At 39.7% G+C, this 22,953-nt stretch overlaps 1 protein-coding gene across 1 annotated transcript; it reads right to left on the bottom strand.

Moving 5' to 3' along the window:
- Nucleotides 1-2,821: 2,821 nt before the first annotated feature.
- Nucleotides 2,822-22,003, bottom strand: LOC110170324 (protein mono-ADP-ribosyltransferase PARP12-like). Its single transcript, XM_020935966.2, has 12 exons — nucleotides 21,613-22,003; nucleotides 19,609-19,744; nucleotides 16,801-17,716; nucleotides 15,472-15,522; nucleotides 13,724-13,850; nucleotides 13,467-13,632; nucleotides 11,541-11,661; nucleotides 10,530-10,620; nucleotides 9,976-10,048; nucleotides 7,684-7,814; nucleotides 7,450-7,601; nucleotides 2,822-4,807 (listed from the first exon to the last, which is right to left on the bottom strand). Exons 1-12 carry the CDS (start codon nucleotides 21,879-21,881, stop codon nucleotides 4,341-4,343), a joined length of 2,700 nt encoding a protein of 899 aa, XP_020791625.2. The 5' UTR covers nucleotides 21,882-22,003; the 3' UTR covers nucleotides 2,822-4,340.
- Between the last annotated feature and the right edge of the window lie 950 nt (nucleotides 22,004-22,953).

Raw genomic sequence — 22,953 nt, 5'->3', positions numbered from 1 at the left:
TCACGTAGCAATGCAAAACATTTTACTTAAAAAAAAAAAAAAAAAATCTGCAGAATTATGTTTCAACCGTAAAGAAACTAATATAATAAATAAATAAAATAATAATAATAAAATCAATGAACAAAAATAATGAAATCAATACATAAAAGCAGTACTAAAAAATAAAATAGATAAAAAACAATAAATAAATAAATAACACACAACTCACGCAGTATTAAAAGCCAGAGAATAAAAGTGGGTCTTAAAACTCTCCACTGTGGGGGCTGTTCGGACGTGTGGGGGGGCAGAGCTTTCCAGAGTTTGGGGCCGGTCACAGAGAAGGCCCTGTCCCCCCTGATTTTAAGTTTCATTTTGGGGCCCATGAGCTGGAGCTGACCCTCGGACCTCAAAGACCATCAGAAAGTTTATGTCAGCAAATATTACCAAGTGTATTGCTTAGAAAAAAGTAAAAATACAATAGAATACTTTGACTACACCATATTTAGACAAATCACCATGATGGTACTAGTTAAAAGTTATATTTTAACTTATGTATAACACAAATATGCAGTGGTGAAACGTAACGAAGTATAGTACTGTGCTTAAATATAAATTATCAGTACTTTACTTCAGTAGATTTTAAAGTGGATACTTTTTACTTTACTTCTCAGTCCAAAAATATACAAAGAGAAACAGCCAGGAAAAAAGTTTGATTCAGTTGTTTCTCTTGAACAAAATACAGCACACATCTTTATCATACTTTAAACCCCTCACGCTCTCCTCGGGGTCACATTGACCCGAAGAAAGATTTTTTTTTTCCTTCCCGCGCTCTTAGGGCGGGTCAATCAAACCCAAAAATGTATTTTCAAATATATTCTCGCCAGGCGAGAAAATAAATTGGACAGTGGACATTGGATAATACACCTTTGTTATTTATTTTGGACAATCAATATGACTCTCGCGTGCTGTCTCAGTCTGGCTTTTCTTTTCTGGTTTTAACTCAGGAAAGGAGGGAAGGTCTGAGGAAGGTCAGAGGAAGTTAGAGTTACAGTGTGTAGTAAACTTCTTGAAAATCTTTTAAGTTAAGTGCCTCTCCTCCTGTCGCCCAGTCAGGTGTGCAGAGTCAAAGCAGAAACGACAGAACCAATATGAGCCTATTTCAGGTCTGACCAGGGCACTTGACATGACACGAGCAGCTACGAGGGCGTCACCAGCAGCATCAGCAAACCTCTTTATATTTCTGCTCCCAAACTGGACTTCTGCTTTTCACAACAATCTGAAAATTGAAAAACTATTTAGACAATAAACTTATTCAAATTACAGTGTTTGCAAAAAAAAAAAAAAACCCTCAAGTATTATACATCATATATTACGGGATCTACCTTCACCACATAAATCCGAGCGGGGGCCCGTGACCGGCTCAAATGCATCGGCCTGTGCATTGAGTTCCCCCGCTGGGCGCAACAGTAACGATTGATTACACAGTTTTGGGGTCAGGGTGTGGCAGGCTTCAGGTGAGTTTGGTGCGCTGCTTTTGGCTACTGGGGATATTATTACTGGGTCTGAGAGCCACAACGCGGCAAACTCCCGCGATCAACTCTTTTATTTCAGCACGTTTCCTGTGTTTTACAGTTTGACAACTCTCACATTTACTGGTGTTTAAAACGGAGCTTTGAGAAGTTTGTACGGTAACTTTAATGTTGCCACACGATGTAAAAGTGTATTTGTTAGCTACGGAAAACACACCACGCTACGTGTGTATATTTGTACACTGTTGTGTGTATATTTGTACACTGTTGTGTGTATATTTGTACACTGTTGTGTATGTGGGACCAATAGTATTAAGCAGGCACTGTAATGGTAATGAAGTAGAAAGCACCACCCACCTCATTTTATTTTTAAAATTATTTTATACCAAATTTGTACAAAGGAAATTGTATTTTTTTTATATTTCATGGACACAAGAAACGGATACGATTGTAGACAGGAGATATGCTGGGGATACACGCAGGCAGGGGAAGGGGGGGGGGGGGGGGGGGGGGGGGGGCTCGCGGGTCCTAATTGTAAAGTGTGCCTTGACATGAATAGCGTGATCATAAATGTGTCTCTTGTGTTTCAGTGCATACGGCATTAAATGGAAGTAAATATACACTCTCTGAAGCCTCTTTATCCGACCACAAGTGCTACATGTATATATTTGTACACTGTTGTGTGTGTATTTGTACACTGTTGTGTGTATATTTGTACACTGTTGTGTGTATATTTGTACACATTTGTACACTGTTGTGTGTATATTTGTACACTGTTGTGTGGACTGTAGTACTTGTGGAGTGCTGCTCGCTTGCACATTTGCGTTTAAAGTTGATATGCAGCGCTACAAGTAATTGTCTTCATGTTTTTGTCACATATTCATTCTTTGAATAGCTAGAGAATCCTATTTCACTCATCAGTCATTATTTAGGACTGTAGTACTTTTTTGTAAGTAAATGCAAATGTAATGAACTACTCACATTTGATATTCTGTGAGTTTTATTAATGCTTTTACAAAAGTAAAAGTATCATATGAAAAAATCTAGCTTTTTCTTTCTCCAATATCTGCTCCAGTATCTGTACTTTTAACAAGTGACAAAATTGAGCACTCCTTCCATATGTGTCAAGTAAAAGAAAGACATGAACATCTGAAAGTGGGCCTACATTCTCATTTTTATTATAATATTTTTTATTATTTAGTAACCACAGTATATTCAAATTAGCAAGGGTAATGACGTGGCCTTTAGAAAGAAATACTGTATGTGTGAAAGGTTTTGCCCCAGTGATTACAAAACTGTGACATGACAGTAAACATGGTCAGATGACTCTTTTATTTTATTTATTTTTAATTGAAATAGATACAGTCAAGATACAATCAAAAATAGATTATCTTGTTTTTTGTGCATATTAAATATTCTCCAAAAGCATCATACACTACACATGGATGTTTTGGACATGTTTTAATGAGTGCAAAAATTACAAATTTTAGTGGATGTAAAGAGGAATGAAAACATGCACTGTGTGAGCAGGGCCACCTCTCCATAGATCTGACATTCAACTACTGGTGGGTTTCAGACAACATCACAATATTCTATAAGCCAATAATATTTAAAGGTCCGATATTGTGAAAAATTGACTCGTGTGAGCTTTAAGTGTGTTTTGTTTCATTCACACGTTTGAGTCCCTTTTATCTGTTGTTCAGTAGATATTGGCAATTCCAGGGCTGAACTTGTCCTAATGATTCTAGAGAAGGTGTGTGGACACAGTGGAGCACCTCCTGTATTACCACCTGACATCACAAGGTGGAACAGTGTTTTCAGTCTAAAAGAAAAGCTCAGCCTAAATATGCCGGGTTTGTGTGTTGAACATGTGCCTTCATCAGAAACATACCTGGAGTTGTGTTTGTTTCATTCACACAACATTATAACAGATCAGTAAATTGCATAATATAGACCCTTTAGGACCCACTTTTATTCTCTGGATTTTAACACCGTGGGAGTTGTGTAGACTTTTATTTATTTTATTTTATTTTATTTTAATTGCTTTTATAAATTTTTATTTATTTTTTGCTTTATGTTTTTAATGTTTATTTTATTTTATTTTTATTTATGATTTTTGTCTTAATTTGTCTGTGCAGCACTTTGGAAACTGTTTATCAAATGCGCACAAGCAGGTTCCAGCACTACGCTACATTACAAGTCAGATCTGTGGAGAGTCGCGCCTATTCACAGAGGGAATTATTGTATTTTTGAGCAATAGAAACAACCATAACAAGTCGCTGTTTTGCAAGTCTCAAGTAAGTCTCAAGTCTTTGACCTCAAGTCCGAGTCAAGTCCCAAGTCAAATACAGGCAAGTCCAAGTCGAGTCTTGAGTCATTGGTTTATAAGTCCAAGTCAAGTCCAAGTCGTCTGCTTTGAGCTTCAAGTCATTTCAAGTCTTTAAACCAAAAAAGTACCAAATATAGCTTAGATTTGAGCAATTTATATGAGTTTTAAACTAATATGTACTTAAAAAATCACAGTATATTTATATATGAGTATTTATAGAGTATGTAAGAGTTGTAGAAATTTTCCTTTTTCCTTTTTAAATGTCTTGACAAGATCTTAGAGTGAATCATTACGGTCAGAATAGAAAGAATTCAGTTTTAAAAGTGCTTCTCGTCCATTTTATCAGGTCAGGTCTCAAGTCCTAAAAACAAGTCTGACTCGAGTCCAAGTCAAGACTTTCAAGCCCCAACCTCTGCAAAGCAATAACATCTCCATGAAGACAAGCTGGTGGCGGACCGTCCGTCAGAAAAGTTACACAATGTACTTTTAACCACTGCCTCACTTTACGCAATGACACATGAGTTTTGGTTATTATTTGATGTGGGTGAAGAGGTGGGTCTTGAGGTTGAGCGTGATGGAGTATAGAAAGAGGGTGGAGGTACATTATTATACGCAGTGTACGGGGGCTGACTACTGCTTTGGGTATAGAAATTGCTAGTACTTTGACCATAGAAACTGCTAGTACTTCTTTGAGCATATGCATTACTTCTGCCTGAGTGTTTGTACTGAAGCAGGTACTCGGGGTAGATCTGCTGCTGCTTAAACACCACAAATATTGAAGGATTGTAGATGTCATCCACACAACTGTCAAACAAGTTCACGTGTCCTCCGTCTTTAGAAGGAGGGCGTTTGTATTCCCTAGAGCCTTTGGTGAATTCTCCGACCAAAACCTGAGACACGAACATGAACCGTGGATCGCTGTCTCCGGTGTAGTCATGGGAGTACTTGGCGTCGCGTGCAAAGTAGCTTCCTGTAGTAAAAACATAGGAGTGTGTAGATTAGCACTAGAGAACCAATTACAGCGTTTTACTAGTGCTGTCATGATACTACAATTTCACATGATTTCGATACTGAGGCTTAAACTTGATACTCAATACTGATTCTGACTGATAATAAAAAACACCCTTTCTTTAAACAATAGAATGTGATTTTCAACATTAAATCATAGTACTTTCTTTTACACGTGGCCTTATATCAGTGCTTCTCAAATAGTGGGGGGCGCGAGGCTCCGTCAAGGGGGGCGCGTTTGACCTCGGGGAACATGCTTTTTTATTTTTTTATTTTGATTTTTTTTTACTGTCTTAAGGGCCGTTCACACCAAAGCGTCAAAAAACGCCTTGTCGCCTCTATTTGGAGCCTTTGCATTTGAGTTTAGACGCCCCCAACGCGCGTCTTTGACGCCGTGGACGAACGGGACAAAAATACTTGACGCGCGTCCGTTGTCCTGGAAACAAGAGCCCGGTCCCGGTCTTTTCCCGAAACAATGTCAGACCAGACTGACAGAGTGTTTTTATGACATAAAACATCAACGGAGGAGATCGAGTCGATGACTGGGGCGTATATATATTTATACTCCGCTAATGACACTGGATCAGTCCCGGTCTAGTCCTGGTCTAATACCGGTCTGGTCCTGGTCTAATCACGGTCTAGTCCCGGTCTAGTCCTGGTCGAATCACGGTCTAGTCCCGGTCTGGTCCCGGTCTAGTCCCGGTCTAGTCCTGGTCTAATCACGGTCTAGTCCCGGTCTAGTCCTTGTTTAGTCTCGGTCTAGTCTCGGTCTAGTCCTGGTTTGGTCCTGGTCCGGTCCTGGTGTAGTCCTCGCGATCGGCTCGGTGATTGTGGCGTATATATTTATTCTCCGTTCATGTTTGTGGTTCTCGTTCTGGTTCTCGGGTCTTTCTTCCTGATAATAACGTCGCTGCGTCTCTGGATACTCGTCCCTGATTGATTGACGCGGCGCGTCTGACGCGAAAAGTTCAGCATTTTCAACTTCTTGACGCTGACGCCTTGGACGCGCGTCTTGGCCGCTGACGCCAAAACGCTGAAGACGCGCTGCGCTGACGCCGAAAACGCGCGCGAAAACGCGCCGCAAAAACGCAGGACGCTCTAGTCGCGCGTCCACATAGACTTTACATAGAAAGTGGACGCTTTGACGCTTTGGTCTGAACGGGCCTTTAGAATAAAGTGCAATTGCACTTCCACTACATTAGGGGGCAGAGCGCTCTCATTGGCAGAGTGTGCGCAGGGAGCATTCGCTCGGTGGTGTAGGAGTTTTGTTTGCACTGAGCATGCGCGCTTTGCACACAGCACAGAGTTTGAGTATGAAGTGTAGACACGAAGTGTAGCAGACGCTCAAGTGACACCATGAAAAAATATTTAACAGGGATGAGAAGACAGACGGAGAGAGACGGAGATAAAGAGACAAACGAAAATCTCCTGAAAGCTAAGACGAGGAAATATGACGAAGCGTATGTAGCGCTTGGCTTCACTGTGACTACGGTGGGAGACGAGGAAAGACCGGTGTGTTACTGTGTCTAAAAATGTTGGCAGCGGACAGCATGAAGCCCAATAAATTAAGGCGTCACTTAAATACATTACACCCCAATCACTCTGATAAGCCGCTTGAGTTTTTTCAGCGAAAACGTGCCGAATATTGCCGACAATCATCCCGCTTGTGACTGCTACTTCAGTAAACCAGCGAGCATTGTTGGCGTCATATAAGGTGGCAGTGTTACGCACAGGTGTACTTATAACAATTTTATAGACAAATGATACTATCTATAGTCACGCGGGGGGGGGGGGGCGAGCTGTTTTATTCGTCCTAGGGGGGGCATGACAGAAAATAATTGAGAAGCACTGCCTTATATCTGTGTAATCCCTCAGTCGTCCAGGTAGGTTTCATAGTGGTCCATGGCCGTATACTAGTCTATGATTGATTAATTTGAAGCAAGGTGCAACAAAATCAACAACAATAAAAAAAAAACTAAAAAAACAAGGATATGTACATGTACATATTTGGGATCTGTTGCTCAAAAGACAGGACAGCGACTCTTTCTGCAGGAGACAAGCACAGTGGAGCGCAGGGAGAGACGGGTGATGCGCCGAGGAAGATGCTCGTTTGATTGTGTTTTGAACAGTTATTTTGGGCTTCATACACACACCCTCCTCATGGAAAACACACGAAGAAATGCAGATGATGCAGATGCAGCTTTTAAGTTAAAGGCGATGGAAATGGCTGTCGAAAAAGGAAATTGAGCCGCTGCACTCGAGCTCAGCATCAGTGAGTCGACAGTGAGATTTAGGCAAAGGCAGCGTAACGAACTGACTCAATGCAAAAAGATAACAAAAACTTTCAGAGGAGATAAAAGCAGACGGCCCGAACTTGAAAACGTTCTTGAAGACGTGGACACATGCTGCTTATATTCAAGTGTGACGTATATATGTACAATTTTAAAATTTAGTTGATGCAGCTTATATTCAGGTGCATTCAATAGTCCGGAAAAATACTGTATTCTTCCCAACATATCAGTAACTCTATGTTCAGGCAAGTGTATTAGGTACACATATCACACTATAACAATATGAAACTTTTATGAAACTATGAACTCTGACCTTCTCCATAAACCGTCCCGTTGAATCCACACACTCTCCAGTCAAAGTTAGTTTCACAAATGGGGTCCACAAACTTTGGTTCAGTCCCATGGAAAAGCTGCTTCTCCAACACGGGATGTCCACCATTTTTCTGTTTCATATGAGTCTTGCACCTGTAACAAAAAAAAATCCCTTTAGATTATAATAATTAATTATAAACATACATTATTATATATCTTATTTTAAATCACGTACAGCTGAAAGTTCTCCCACACGGCTCTGTTCTGAATCCTTTCAATTTTAAGGATTTCAGAAGAAGCCATGGTCTGATTGAAAAGTTCTTGAATATGTTTATACTCCGCCGATGAGGGCTGCAGCTGTACTCTCTACGAACAAACAAGAAACAATAACACAGTTTAATGGAAATAAATTAAACAGTTTGTATAAATGAGCTGTCATTGTTAAGTTTACCATCCACATATTTGGTTTAGTAAAAGTATTTAAAGTATTACACTTCTACAGGGTATTAATTGTTGACACATAATATATTTAGATCTCCGTGGTGCATTTTATTCTTTTGAAAATGCGATATTCATGGAAAACAGCATCAATATATGGAATTGGTTTTAGTCTCAACTTCCCTTGCTCCCTGCGTTAAGTCACTCGATCACAACACAATCAGCGGGTGTTCCAATAATGAGACTACTGTACTTTGCACCAGGTTTGTGAAGTTGTATTAGATTGTTTTGTATCATTAGTTTCATGCTTTTGTAGGACAATTATGGAAAACTCATGAGCAGGAGAATGGTTGACGTAGACTTGAGGGGCTGAGTCTTGGACAGGCTCGTACCATAAGGAGTTGGCCTGATTTATCAGTTGACTTCACTTTGTAGAAACCATCTGACCTCGCAGCGTTAGAATTTGTTTGCTCGACATTAGGCGGGTACTTTTTGTCATTTAACCAGTCACTGCTAATTGGTCGTGATGTATGTAATGCGCCACTAACGGGGCAAACTGGTATGTTAAGCTTTTCCTAAATCCTGTAGAAAGAAGGGCAATAACGTCTTTCCTCTTGATAAAATTCACCAAACATTCTCTTTGTTCTGGCTTTAAATCCTCAATCTTGGGAATCGTTGCCAAAACAGAATGTATGGCTTTTCGTGGATTGGCTGGTGCCTGAACTCGCACTTCCGGGGTTTTTGCCCACCGTCTAGAGCAGGGGTGTCAAACTCATTTTGGTCTGGGGGCCGTATCCAACCTGCTTTGATCCCAAAGGGGCCGGATCAGAAAACTCATGTCATATAAACCCCAAAAATAACAATAAGTTCAAATATTTGTGCAGAGAAACGCAAATCTATTACAGAAATCTTTTTTAATTGATGAACTCTTTCTTATTATAATATTATAATATTATGAACAACCTGAAACTTTAAGAAAAATTCAATTTCAACACAATGTTTTAACATGAACTTGTATGTAAACAGGAATAAGTCAATTTTTCTTGTAAAATCTCTGCACTCGGCTCCATTTTTCTCATGTTGGACATTTTTCTGATGAGGGTGTCACGGTCAACAGCCTGGTTCTAGTAGAGCCCGAGAAAGATCACTAGATGCATGGATGTCATATAAAACTTCTTCAGGCATGTTTTTGATAAGGAAACAATATTATAGCATGGTGGACAGCTCCAAAACATCAGAGAAAGTCAAGAATTTGTTTCCTAAATGTATTATTCACTACTGCTCTAGATAAACAGCATGATGGAAATTGTCGTGTCTTTATAGTACTTTGCAAAAGAAAAAAAAAAAATTCTGTCAACTGGAATAAAAGAAGGAGACCAGTTTTAGAGTGAAGACGTTTCACCTCACATCTTCAGGGTTTTGCAACTTCTTCAGTTCTGGTCAGATGCTGGTGGACACTGCCTTATATCTGCCTGAAGGGTCGGAGCTAACTACACTGAAACTACTGTGAAACTAACACACCTACTGATTTACAGTTTCTGTTTGTTAGCTCGGGCTTTTGAACTGCATTAAGTTGGGCCTGTGAGTCATATTAGCATGATCATTCAGGCCCCTAATCTCAACCTCTTATCATACTGGTTATCACTATTGTTTTCTTTGTTTTCATTGAGGGTCTGAGGATGGCGTTGTAAACAGAAGAGAGAGATGATGTCTAAGCCTTCCATTTCTGTTCAAAGATGGATTGTCTTTTCTAACAATAACAGCCTCTTTAACTCCCCTCTCAAACCATTTCTTTTCTTTGGCTAAGATCTGCACCTCACTATCTTCAAAGGAATGGTTAGTGGCTTTGCGATGGAGATGTACAGAAGACTGGGGTCCTGAGCTGCACTCTCGTCGTTTGTAGTACGTTGTTATTTTCTATGTCTGAAGACTTGGCAATATATAACGCTATAATCTTGGTCTCATCTATTAATTTATTTATTTCCTGTCATAACATATATGTGTCTTTTTACAGTGTCTACAGATTATTTAATTATTTGGTTCTCAGGGGTATTGGCCTCTTGGTTGCCACTACAGCACAAACTTTTACCTTAAATCCGATTTGAGGGATCTGCGTTTTGTCCCAGTGGTCCGGCACAGCACTGGAGTGTGGGGGGCGCTTTCTACAACAGAAAACAGTGGTTATAATGTCATACTCTTCCTCATATTTCATATTTAAAGGTCCTATATTACACAAAATTGACTGTTGTGAGCTTTAAGCCGTTATAATGTTACCTCTTCAAAAACAGACCCGGAGTTGTGTTTTGTTCCATTCACACATATTTGAGTAAACCATTTATTATTAGTCTGTCAATATGTCCAAGTCATGTAGTGTAGCTACTTTTTATGTTTATGGGTTTAAATTATCCAAATGATTCCAGTAAAGGAATAAGGAGTTTAAAAACACAGTGGAGCATGTCCTGTATTACCACATGACATCACAAATTGAGTGTTTTTGTCAGCCTAAATATGCAGGGTTTGTGTCTGTCACATGTGTAATTAAAACCAAGCAAAACTCCCTGTATGTTTTTGATAAGGAAAACAACATTATAACACAGATGACAAAATAATGTAATATGGACCGTTTAAGTGAATGAGCCGTACCTTTTTGTCTGGACTTCAGCTGCAGAGACAAACTTCGGTCTCCTCCTCACCAGCCTCTTGGTGCTGTACTTTAAATTTGTCTGAATCATGTCTGAGAAAATCATTGGATGAATTTAATACATTGCTTTATTAAAGGGAGAGACCTTTGACGACCCCCTCATGTGAAATTGACGACTTTTCAGACACCTCCGCCGTATCACTGAGCTGCAGAAGCTGCACTAGCACTTATTCATGATTGTCTGTAGGTGCTGGGGTTTAGGTAGAGACTAGACTGAGATAGGATTCAAAGATATGTTTTCGCCGATTTTTTCCGAAGTTAATCGAAATAGTGACGATGGCAGCTTCCGGAAAAACACAACACGAAACACGTGCAATGGAAAGATCGCGGCGCTGCGGCGCACAGTTTTAGAAATAATGAGGAGCGGACGTATTTTATGGATAAGTTTAGAGAAAGTGACTTTTATAGATTTCAAAGTGATGATGTTGAAGTTGATTATAAAGTGGAAAACAGTGATAGCGACGGACTTTCGGGGAGAAGATGAGAATGCCGCTGATGCATCTGTGTGGAGTCCTGCGATATCCGAACAAACTATCTGAGCTTTATACTCGATTATGAACCAAAATTGCCCTGAAATCTGGATGTTGCCCAGGCCAGTCCTTTAAAATATTTCAGTCTTTTTTTCCAAGATGCGATGTATAACAGAATCGCTACAGAAAAAAACGCTTAAAAGTGTGACTTATAGTCCAAAAAATACGGTAGATAATAAACTTGAGAACTAAAACACAAAATTAAAACATCAACCTGGCCATGGCATCCAGTGTTTTTGTAATTAACAATAACTCAGCATGACAACTGTTGTTTGAAATGCTATATCTGATTCTGATTCAAGTTTACCCTGTATTTTGGGATAAATATATGTCATGTTTGTGAATTTAGAAATAGAAATAGTACATACCCTATCTTTAAATTTAAAGACACAATTAATTAGTAAGGTTCATATATAAATTTACCTTGAAAGCTGAGTTCATAGGACTGTGGACCTGCAGTAAACGTCACCACATCCTTGTTGTTGTGTTGATAAATCTCCTCCAGCTCTTTACTGGTGATGGAGGCTAAACGATGTTCGCTTGTCTGAAACACATAATGCAAATAGTGAACCATCTAAAATCTTAAAGTGACACTATGGAACTTTTCCAGTGGACAGCCCGGTACCTGCTTGTTTCTGTGGAGATGTTATTGCTTTGCCTGTAATGTTTCATAGTATGACATTAAACACATACATTTTGTATTTATTCATTTTGTGTGTTTCTATTGCTCAAAAATACAATAATTCCTTCTGTGAATAGGGGCGACTCTCCACAGATCTGAACTGTAATGTAACATAGTGCTGTAACCTGCTTCTCTCCTTTATGATAGATAAGTTTAATATATACTGTGGAACATTCTAGACAGAGCAATAACATTCCCATGGAGACAAGGAGGTGGTGTAGCCAAGTCGGCGCCACCTCGTGCCTCTGCTCAATTTCATTTATCTCCAGTGACTAAGTCAGGAATCGGAATACTCTAGATGGTTCGCAAAACCCCCGGAAGTGCGAGTTTAGGCACCAGCCAATCAGAGAAGAGTCAGACATTCTGTGTTGGCAACGATTCCCGAGATTGAGGATTTAAAGCCGGAACAAAGAGAATGTTTGGTGAATTTATCAAGGGGAAAGACGTTATTGTCCTTCTTCTTACGGAATTTGGGAAAAGCTTAATATACCAGTTAGCCCTGTTAATGGTGCATTACATACGTCACGACCAAATAGCAGCGATTGGTTAAATGAAGTATCCGCCTACCGTCGAGCGAACGAGTTGTAACACTGCAAGGACGGTTTCTACAAAGTGAAACCGGCTGATGAATCAGGCTAGAGGCGGTGGACCTTCCACTAGAAATGTTACACAGTGCACCTTTACCTCCAGGAATGTATTGCACAGTATTGCAGTAAAATGATTTATTGTAACGAGGTGAAGTAGGTGACGTCAACAGGTCCTACTGTGGTACATTTCAGCCAAAGCAATAATAATCTCCATGGAGACAAGCAGGTGACAGACCCCCACAAGATATGTTACATAGTGCACCTTTAACTTATAATTATGAAACTAAAAAGACATTATTGTACCAACATAAGGAATTTTGTTTTGTAGGTGACCAAGTGCAGCATTTGAAAGACATCTTTAGCTTTAGATTTGTAAAAGTAAAAGATAAAATAGATTTAAAGGGCCCATATTGCACTATTTTCTGATCTGTTATAAAAATGTTGTTTCCTCATTAAAAACAGACCTGGAGTTGTGTTTTGTTTCATTCACACATTTAACACAAAAACCTGCATATTTAGGCTTTCTCTCAAACTTCTCAAAAGACTCTGTTCCACCTTGTGATGTCATGTATTAATGCAGGAAGTGCTCCACCGTGTTTTCAAACGCCATGCACCTTCAATAGAATCATTTGGATAATATCTGTTATGGAACTGCCAATCTCTACTAAACAAAAGGTAAAAGGTAGCGTTAAACTGCCAACTACTTAGGTTAGATTGCTTTATTCGAACCCTTAGGTAAATTTGTTTTGCAGATTTGAGAGGCAGGTCCCACATTTCATATTTCATTCATCCACATTATGTGCAATAAAAACACAATTAAAAAATAAAGTGTTACAGTGCTCCAGTGCAGAATGGTTCGTTCCGTAAACAATTAGTTACTTTCATCCATCACGCTTGGCTACAATCATCATGACATCGCAAGGTGGAGCAGAGCATTTTGAGATTTGGAGATGCTGAATGAATGAAACAACTACACTTATCTAAAGCTATGTTTCTGATGATGTGACAAAATTCTGACATGGCTTAAAGCTCACAAGAGTCACTTTTGCGTAATATAGGACCTTGAAGACGCTGCCTTACCACAGCACCATACTGGTACCAGGTGCCGCGCTCGTCCTCCCAGTACCAGAGCCAGTCTGTGGTGTGGATGAAGCCTGGCTGCAGGACAGAGTTCTCAGTAGAGAGACGCCTCACTTCGTCAGATCCACATGTCATTGTGTCAAAATGCACAGGAGGACTGGTAGTGCTGCACAGATAGAACATTCGTTGACTATATCGACTTATCTATCGTTCCATATATTATAGCTGCCGTAAGGTGTTGTTTAACTCAAAGTTACCTGTAAACTTTTTCAGGGTCACAGTAGTCTTTCTCTATGGTCTCATTTTCAGCCATAGAAGTCCACTGACCGCCCCTCCTGATCTCCCATCTGTACGGCATCTTGTCATGAGCTTTGGAACAGCGAGCTGAGGCACACACAAGAACCACATGAAACAAATCTGAAAAAAAATTACTCCAAAACTTGAGCTTAAACCCACCAGTCACTCAAATTTGAAGAAGAGATTATTGTATTGTTATTATTATTTTATGCTATTATTTGTTCGGTGTAAGGTGCATTATGTAATTTTTCTGTCTGTCACCTGCTTGTTTCTATGGAGATATCATTGATCTGCCTGACATGTCCCACAGTATGACACTAAAAAGCTCTGCCTTACATTTATTCAATTACAGGTGGTTTTATGGCTCATGAATACCTAGAAAAACATATTCAGACTGTGAGTGGGGTTGCCTCTCCACAGATCTGATCTGTAACTTGGTCTGGTTTGGTCTCCATGAAGATTAGGGCTGGGTATTATTAAGAAATTGCCGATATGGACCTCAATACGTAGGCCACGATATGATACATATCTCGATACGGTTAGCTTTTGATTCGATACGATTTATTTCAAATCGATTCGATACAATTCAATAAAAAATAAATGCTAAGTCATGGCTGCGATACTAAAAGTCTTTGTTAAACCACTTCTCGTGCAAAGTTCATATGAAACACAAACATTTTAATCAACAAAACAGTGAAAATGTCAAATATGTTACATAAATGAGTTTCCTTCCTCTCAACAAGCAACAAAACTGTAGAACTGTAACAAAATAATTTTGTTAAATACACCAAAAAATACTCTTGCCAATATATCAATATAGCAGCCCACGATATCGATACTGTATCATCACATTAAAACAATGCGATATTTAGATATTTCAATATTTTTGCACACCCCTAATGAAGATAGAAAGGTTTAATGCCATACTGTGAAACATTCCAGACAAAGCAATAACATCTGCTTGGAGAAAGTCATTTGACGGACCCTCCACCAGAAAAGTTACATAATGGACCTTTAATTGGTACATGTTTTGAATGTCTTTCCAAGTTTAGATACTATATGTTGTGTTTTTTTAAAGGTGCCCTGTTTAACTTTTCAGGTTGGGGGTCTGTTACCATGGAGATGCTATTGCTTTGCCTGTAATCTTCCACAATATGGTGTTAAATTTATATAAGATGCATTTATTCAATTATGGGTGTTTTTATGGCTCAAAAACACCTTTAAAAACATGCATTCTGACTGTGAGGGGGGTTGCCTCTTCACAGATCTCACCTGTAAACTGGCCTGGTGGTGTCTCTTGCTTGGTTTCTATGGAGACTGAAAGGTTTAATGCCATATTTTGGAATATTGGAGGTAAAGCAATAGCATCTCAATGAAGACAAGTAACTGGCACGCCCTTTACCAGAAAAGTTACACTGTGCACCTTGATATTTCAAAATGTTCACTCAAAAAGTAACTCTAACTCTATTCTGGTTGTATTTTTTTTACATGGGGCTACCGATCCTGACTGTAAATACCTTTTAAAGGCTTCCAGAGAATCAGTGCATTGTTGACTTGTTGGTACACATGAATTTTGAACATTTTGTACAAATCAACCAACTTTTTATAATATTTTACCAGCAAAACTTCCCACTTAAAAAGAAGCTGCCTCAAAGAAAATGTGGTTTACTTTACTTTCTGTCTCCTCCTCTACTTACTTACTACTTACCTTCATGTTTACAGTACCCCTTTATGAAGAACATGCAAATCTCGGTTTTATCTATAAGAGAGACATTCAAATTAGAAACCAGAATCATATCTATTTCATTAAAGGTCCGATATCACACAAATCCATGTTGTGATGTTGTTGCCTCATCAAAAACACATTTGGAGTTGTGTTTTGTTTCATTCACACATGTTTGAGTAATTATTAATTTTAATGTTTAAGTATTATTAATCTGCCTAAAAAAGCTCAAAATGCTCTGTTCCACCTTATGATGTCATGAAGAGGTAGTTTTCAAGTTAACAGCTTTTACCTTTTGTTCAGAAGAGATTGGCAATTCCAGATCTGAAAGTATCCAAATGATTCTAGTGAAGGTGTGTGGAGTTTAAGAACACAGTGGAGCACTTCCTGTATTATCACATGACATCACGAGGTGGAACAGAGTGCTTTCCGTTTGAGAGTAGAACACAGCCTAAATTTCCATGATGTGGGTGTTAAACGATTCATCAGCCGGTTTCACTTCGTGGAAACTGTCTGACCTCGCAGCATTAGAATTCGTTCGCTCAATGGTATGCGGATGCTTTTTTAAATTTAATCAGTTGCTGCTAATTCATCGTCTCCATAGAGACACAATAGATCGCACTCTCCATAGAGCAGGACTCCACTCACCTACTACAGGAACATCTCACCCCTCTGCCCTCAGGACTCTGGTACAGGGCGCTCAGGTGCAGGAGGACCTGCTTTGGCAGAACCCTGATGCCCTCGGCCATCACATTTTTGAACAATAGGCCTCCTGGAGTAGCCTGTTTCATCAGCCAGTTTCACTTCATAGAAACCATCTGACCTTGCAGTCTTAGAATTTGTTCCCTCGACCTAGGTGAGTACTTTTTATCATTTAACCAATTGCTGCTGTTTGGTAGTCACGTATGTAATGCGCCACTAACGAGGCTAACTGGTATATTAAGCTTTTCCCAAATCCCATAGGAAGAAGGACAATAACGTCTTTCCCCTTGAAAAAATTCACCAAACATTCTCTTTGTTCCGTCTTTAAATTTTCGATCTCAGGAATTGTTGCCAACATTAAATGTCTGGCTCTTCTCTGATTGATTGGCGCCTGAACTCACACTTCTGGGGTTTTTGCAAACTGTCTAGTGTATTCTGATTCCTGACCTAGTCACTAGAGAGAAATGAATTTGAGCGGCCAGCCTGGCTAGTTAAATGTGTAAACGAAACCAAACACAACTCTGGGTATGTGTTTGCTGAGTAAACAATATTATAACATAGATCAGAAAATAGCGTAATATGGACCCTTTAACATTTCATAGAGACTGTTACCTGTTTGCTTTCTTGGTGGTCCATTACTGCTGTTTGCGTCCGTTTTTTTGACGTCGCTTGCGCTGCTGGTTTTTCCGTTCGCGCCAGTACTTGAATACTTTTGTCCACTATCCGAGCCAGCCTCAAACCCACTTAACGTTTCACTGTTTGGAGTAGGATCCTGGCTTCTGTTCACACCCAGATGATCTTCTTCTTTTGTCTTTAGGTCATTTTCAGAAGGTACGCGCTCAACCTTGTCAGACCTGCCCCCACTAGCCCCCCTGTTGCCTCTCCCACCTCGAAAGTTGCCCCTATAGTTTCCGTTGCTCCCTCTCCTATTACCCCGCTGCCCTCGGAAAGCACCCCTACCCCTCGCATATCCACCTCTGTGTTCTTTACCGTTCCCTGTACTAACTGTGCTGCTTGCATCTGAATCGTAACCATCTTGCAGCGTTTCATTTGTAGTATCTTGGTCTTGGTTACTGTTACTGTTTTCTGTGTAGTCGTTAGTTAGATCAGTAGTAGTGCTATCTTCCGAGTCACCATGAGAGGGCGCTCTGTTTTGTCCCCTGCCTCTTCCTCCTCTTCCTCCTCTTCCTCCTCTTCCCCCTCCTCTTCCCCTTCTCTTCCCACGACCACTAGTCTCTTTTGCGCTAACGCTGCTTGAATCCGAATCATAACCGGTAAAATTTTCCACAGACGAATCATTATTTAACTCTTTTTGTTTGTCGGCGAACCTTAGCGCGTTCTTGTTGGCGTACACAGTCTTTAAAACCTTCATGAGATGGTCGGGGATGCGTTTTTCCTGCAGTAGTTTGAGGGGTTGTGGAGCGGTGAAGTCGTGCGTTCTGGGGCAGTTGCAGTCGATTCGGTCACACACGTGCAGACGCTTACAGTCGTCTTGGCAACCAGCACGACTGTTGTATTTATAGCAGATCTTAAAAAAAGAAAAACAGAAAGACTTTGAGACTGCAACCCTATTAGTCTTCAATCAGTCAATCCAAGTTTGTTTGTACTGTTAAAGTAAAGCAGTGTTTCCCCAACTTCTTTTTTCTGGGAACCCATATTTTAAAAGTCACAAATCTTTGCGACCCATGTCAATAGACATCATTTGTAAATCACAAAATAAAGGTGGATTTGACCATTACTGAACATTAATCATATATTGACTATAAATCCCACTTTTTTTCATGGTTTCCGTTTCCTGCGACTTATACTACGGTGCAACTTATACATTAAAATTTTCACACTGAGGCTCGAGAGGCTCTAGACTTGTGTGCCAGTATCTGCTGCTCCTATTACTCCTGTACCACTATCACTTGACGCCTTACTGCGCATGTCTCCTGCAGAAAGAGCCTCTGTTCTGCTGCAAATAGTGAAATATTCAGCCAAAAACGGTAATCGAGCAGCAGAAAGAAAGTTTGGAGTGAGTGAGAAACTTCTGAGGGACTGGCGGAAAGCGGGGATGGAGAGCACAGCTTCATAATAACCAGAAGGGTGCGCCATAGAACTTTCCTGGAAGCCACTGGGCGGATCGACCAAGCCTGGACTTCAGTGACAAACAAAACCATCCTGTCGGGGTTCAGAAAGGACGGAATAATTCTAACTGGAACTGATGCTGAGTCTGAAGACAGCTACACAGAAGAGGAAGCGGCGCTCCGTTTACTGCCGGAGGTCACGGAGTTGCTCAGAAGTGACACAGAGGATGAAGAATTCAATGGTTTTAGTGATTTGTTTGGTTCAAATGGATTTGATTTCTGTTGTTTATGTTATATTTATCTGAAGAACTGTTCATATGTGACGTTAACAGTCTGTTGTTCTCTGTTCTGTTGTTATTACTATAATTTGCCTTTCGAGATGAAATGTCAGTTCCTGGTGTCTGATTTTATAAAATAAATTTCCCCCCACAAAAGTGCGACTTATATATGTTTTTTTCTTCTTCATCATGCATTTTTTGGCTCGTGCGACTTATAGTGACTTATAGTCTGAAAAATACGGTATTTTGCCTATTTGGACATTAAATGTAGCCCATTTCTTTTTCTTTTCAACATTCAATTAAACCAGCAATATTGGAACAAATTGTCAATAAATAATTACAAAAAGATTAGAAATTATACAAAACATGTCTTAACATTTCAACATTTCTATTAAGATAGGTGGGCCGGTCTGCGTTTTTGTAACACGTTCCAGTCCGTGATGCAGGAGGAGAATGCAACACGTAGATCATTGTCAGAACTGTTTATTGCAGAGCTACATGCAGATTGTGACAAGACGACCCCAAAAAATGATCTTGCGACCCACCCGAGGGTTGCGACCCAGTCTTTGAGAAACAATGTAGTTAAGAACCCATATTAGGTTATTTAGTGATCTATGTTATAATGTTGTTTCCTCATCACAAATATACAAAGAGGTGTGTTTTGTTTCATTCACATATGTTTAACACACTAATCCTGTATATTTAGGTTAATAAATATACAATTGAAATGCTAATCTCTGTAAAACAAAAGGTAAAAAGTAGCCGTTAACTTGAAAACTACCACTTCATGACATTACAAGGTAGAACAAAGAATTTTGAGCATTGGAGATGTAGAAAGACTAATAATGAAGGATTACTCTCAGACCTGCGTGAATGAAACAAAACACAACTCCAGGTATGTTTTTGTGGAGGTAACAGGATTATAACATGGCTTAAAGTTCATAAGAGTCAAATTTGCGTAATATAGGAGGACCTTTAAACATAATGCAGCCTCTAGTCTAGTGTTGTAAAGTCACATGATGATCATAAATAATAAAGTCATTCTTGTTCCTGATTCTTGTTCCTGTAGTTACCTGAGGCAGCAGTGAGTGGTGGCTTTGTAGCAGCAGCAGACACAGATCCGTCCTGCTCAGAGTCTCCAGACCGAACTTTCTGAGGACCTCCATGTTGTATTCAGAGTGGAGCTCATGGGAGAAAGAACAGCCTCTCCTACAACACAACAAACATTTAAATAAAGATTTAGTTAGTTAGTTAGAAATTATGTCAAGTTTTGTCATCAAGAGACAGAACTGTGACTATTGCCAATTATTTAAAGGAGCATTGTGCAACTTTTCAGGTGAAGGGTCCATCACCTGCTTGTTTCTATGGAGATGTTATTACTCTGCCTGGAATGTTCCAGAGTGTGACATTAAACAGCTCTACCATACATTTATTCAATTACAGGTAGATTTATAGCTCAGAAATACCTAGGCATTCTGACCGTGAGCGGGCTTGCCTCTCCACAGATCTGACCTCTAACTTTGCATTTGACGGACACTTCTACAGAAAAGTTACGCAATGCACCTTTAAGACAGCAATCTCAAAAGGTTTTAGGACTAGTTTATCACTATGTAAATGTTCTGGCGAAGGGTGTGCTGTTTGCTTGACTCGTGTCCTGACAGGAATGTTCCGCAGTATGGCACTAAGCTATTAGATATTGTACTTCCTTAATAAGAGTTTTTAAAATACCTTCAAAACACGCATTCTTACTGTGAGTGGAGTCGCCTCTCCACAGATCTGACCTGTAACTTGGCTCTAGTGGTATGACCTGCTTGTCTCCAATATGGTAAATGCTATAGGAGACAAAGGTGGGGACTTGCAAGTCGTGACTTAGACTCGAGTCAGACTTGAGTCACTATTTTTTGGACTTCAGACTTGACTTGATAAAATGGACTACGACTTGGGACTCGATTTGGGCTTGAAGGTCAATGACTTGGGACTTGAACTTGAGGCCTGTGACTTGAGAAGCACTTTTAAATCTGAATTCTTTCTATTCTGACTGTAATGATTCACACTAAGATCTTGTCAAGACATTTAAAAAGGAAACATTTAGATTTTTACACCTCTTATATACTCTATAAATACTCATATATAAATATATTATGATTATTTTTGTACAATTTATCTTAAAATTCATATAAGTTGCAAAAATCTAAGCTATATTTGGTACTTTGGTTTAAAGACTTGAAATGACTTGAAGCTCAAAGCAGACGACTTGGACTTGACTTGGACTTATGAGTCAGTGACTCGAGGCTCTATTTGGACTTGCCTGTCTTTGACTTGGGACTTGACTCAGACTTGAAGTCAAAGACTTGAGACTTACTTGGGACTTGCAAAATGATGACTTGGTCTGATTTCTGATAGGAGACAGGCAAATGGTGGATCCTCAACACGAAAAGTTACATAGTGAATCTTTAAAGTAGAATTTTGTTCCTGTAGTGGACAATCATAGAAATCATAAAAGTTTATTTGCTTATTTTGGGCACTGGACAACACCACATCACAGTCACACTGCTGGATAATCTGCTTGGAAGTTTCAAGTGATGACTCAACCTTGTTCCAAAACTTAAAGGTGCACTGTGTAACTTTTCCGTTACAGGGTCCGTCACCTGCTTGTTTCCATGCAAATGTCATTGCTCTGCACAGTATGACACTAAACAGCTCTACCTTACGTTTATTCAATTACAGGTGGATTTACCGCTCAGAAATACCTAGAAAAACATTGAGAGTGGGGTTGCCTCGCCACAGATCTGACTTCCACCAGTGCACATTTAATTTGACAAATCTGGCTGATAAACGACTAAGAAAAATACGTCTTTATTATATAACTTGAAACTGGGAAAATCTCAACAACAGCGTTTGTTTGATTAGGGAATGAGTTGCAGCAGCAGGAAAAAAAGCAAAAGATGGGCTGAATCTGGCCGGGGAAAAACTGGAGATAAACATGTAAACAAGAGTCAAATCTGTGATACAAACCACTCAGATTTCATTCAAAGTGATTTACTGTGTTAGTTGGGGGCATTGTGCAGCCTGTTTACCTGAGCTGGTTGAACTGGCAGTACCCGGAGAAGAGGAAGCCCAAACACAGGTGCAGACGCCCGCAGCCCGGACAGTCCCGAGTCCAGCAGAGTCCCATACGCGTCCGCACCAAAACTTTAGGCCGCTGATTCACCAAACACGACACGAACAAGTCATTCTGAACGATAATTTCCGTAAGTGTAGCGCTGTCGCCTAAATTATACATCAGCTCCTCTGTATTCACGGATCCCTGGTTGTGCAGAATAATTTTCAGGATTTCAGTCTCCATTTTTAGGCGTAAGGGTGACCAAAGGACTCCCACCCGGGCTATGGCACCACAACACGTACGGGGAAATAACGCTGGGAGCGCAGAAAAACAAGGAAGGCGAGATCGCTTCTGACGAAAGGAAAACGAAACTTATGGAATCACAACAATGTATTACCTCTATAGCCCACAAGAGGGAGACATTTCTTCGCTCCAGTTCTGTTTATAGACTTTTATTTACTAATATAGGCAGTGTTGGGGAGTAACAGATTACATGTACCGGAGTTACGTAATCAGAGTACAAATTATGAGTAACTGTATTCGGTTACAGTTACTGTTTCAGTGAGTGGTAATTGGATTACAGTTACTTTGTTGAAATAAATGGATTACACTGCGATATTTTCCTGTTTTTACATTTTGGGCGATATCCCCCTTATTTAAATTTTTTCCCCCCCGTAATTCCACTCATTGCCCGACACTAAACCAGGACTAAAACTAAGTCTTAAACAGGATTTAACAGGACTAAACCAGGACTAAAACAGGTCTAAAACAGGATTTAACAGGACTAAACCAGGACTAAAACAGGTCTAAAACAGGATTTAACAGGACTAAACCAGGACTAAAACAGGTCTAATACAGGATTTAACAGGACTAAACCAGGACTAAAATAGGATTTAACAGGACTAAACCAGGTCTAAAACAGGATTTAACAGACTAAACCAGTTCTAAAATAGGATTTAACAGGACTAAACCAGGATTTAACAGGACTAAACCAGGATTTAACAGGACTAAACCAGGATTTAACAGGACTAAACCAGGATTTAACAGGACTAAACCAGGATTTAACAGGACTAAATCATGCTGCGTGGACCGTGTCTCCTCTTCTATCAGTAATATTTTTAATATGGTTAAGTAAAGTCTGGGCTTTTTATTTTGATTTATCAGACAAAACATCTTAGGTGAAGATGTTCTAGTCTTTGCTTCTCTACAGCAAATCAAGTAATCCAAAGTATTCAGATTACGTTACTCACCTTAAGTAATTTAATGGATTCTGTTACAAACTACATTTTGGGTATGTAATCTGTAATCTGTAGGG

Source organism: Boleophthalmus pectinirostris, unplaced genomic scaffold (genome assembly GCF_026225935.1).
Source record: "Boleophthalmus pectinirostris isolate CB_2022bp ecotype Guang Dong unplaced genomic scaffold, ASM2622593v1 HiC_scaffold_18, whole genome shotgun sequence".
NCBI lineage: Eukaryota > Metazoa > Chordata > Actinopteri > Gobiiformes > Gobiidae > Boleophthalmus > Boleophthalmus pectinirostris.
This window is presented reverse-complemented; position numbering and strand designations above follow the sequence as displayed.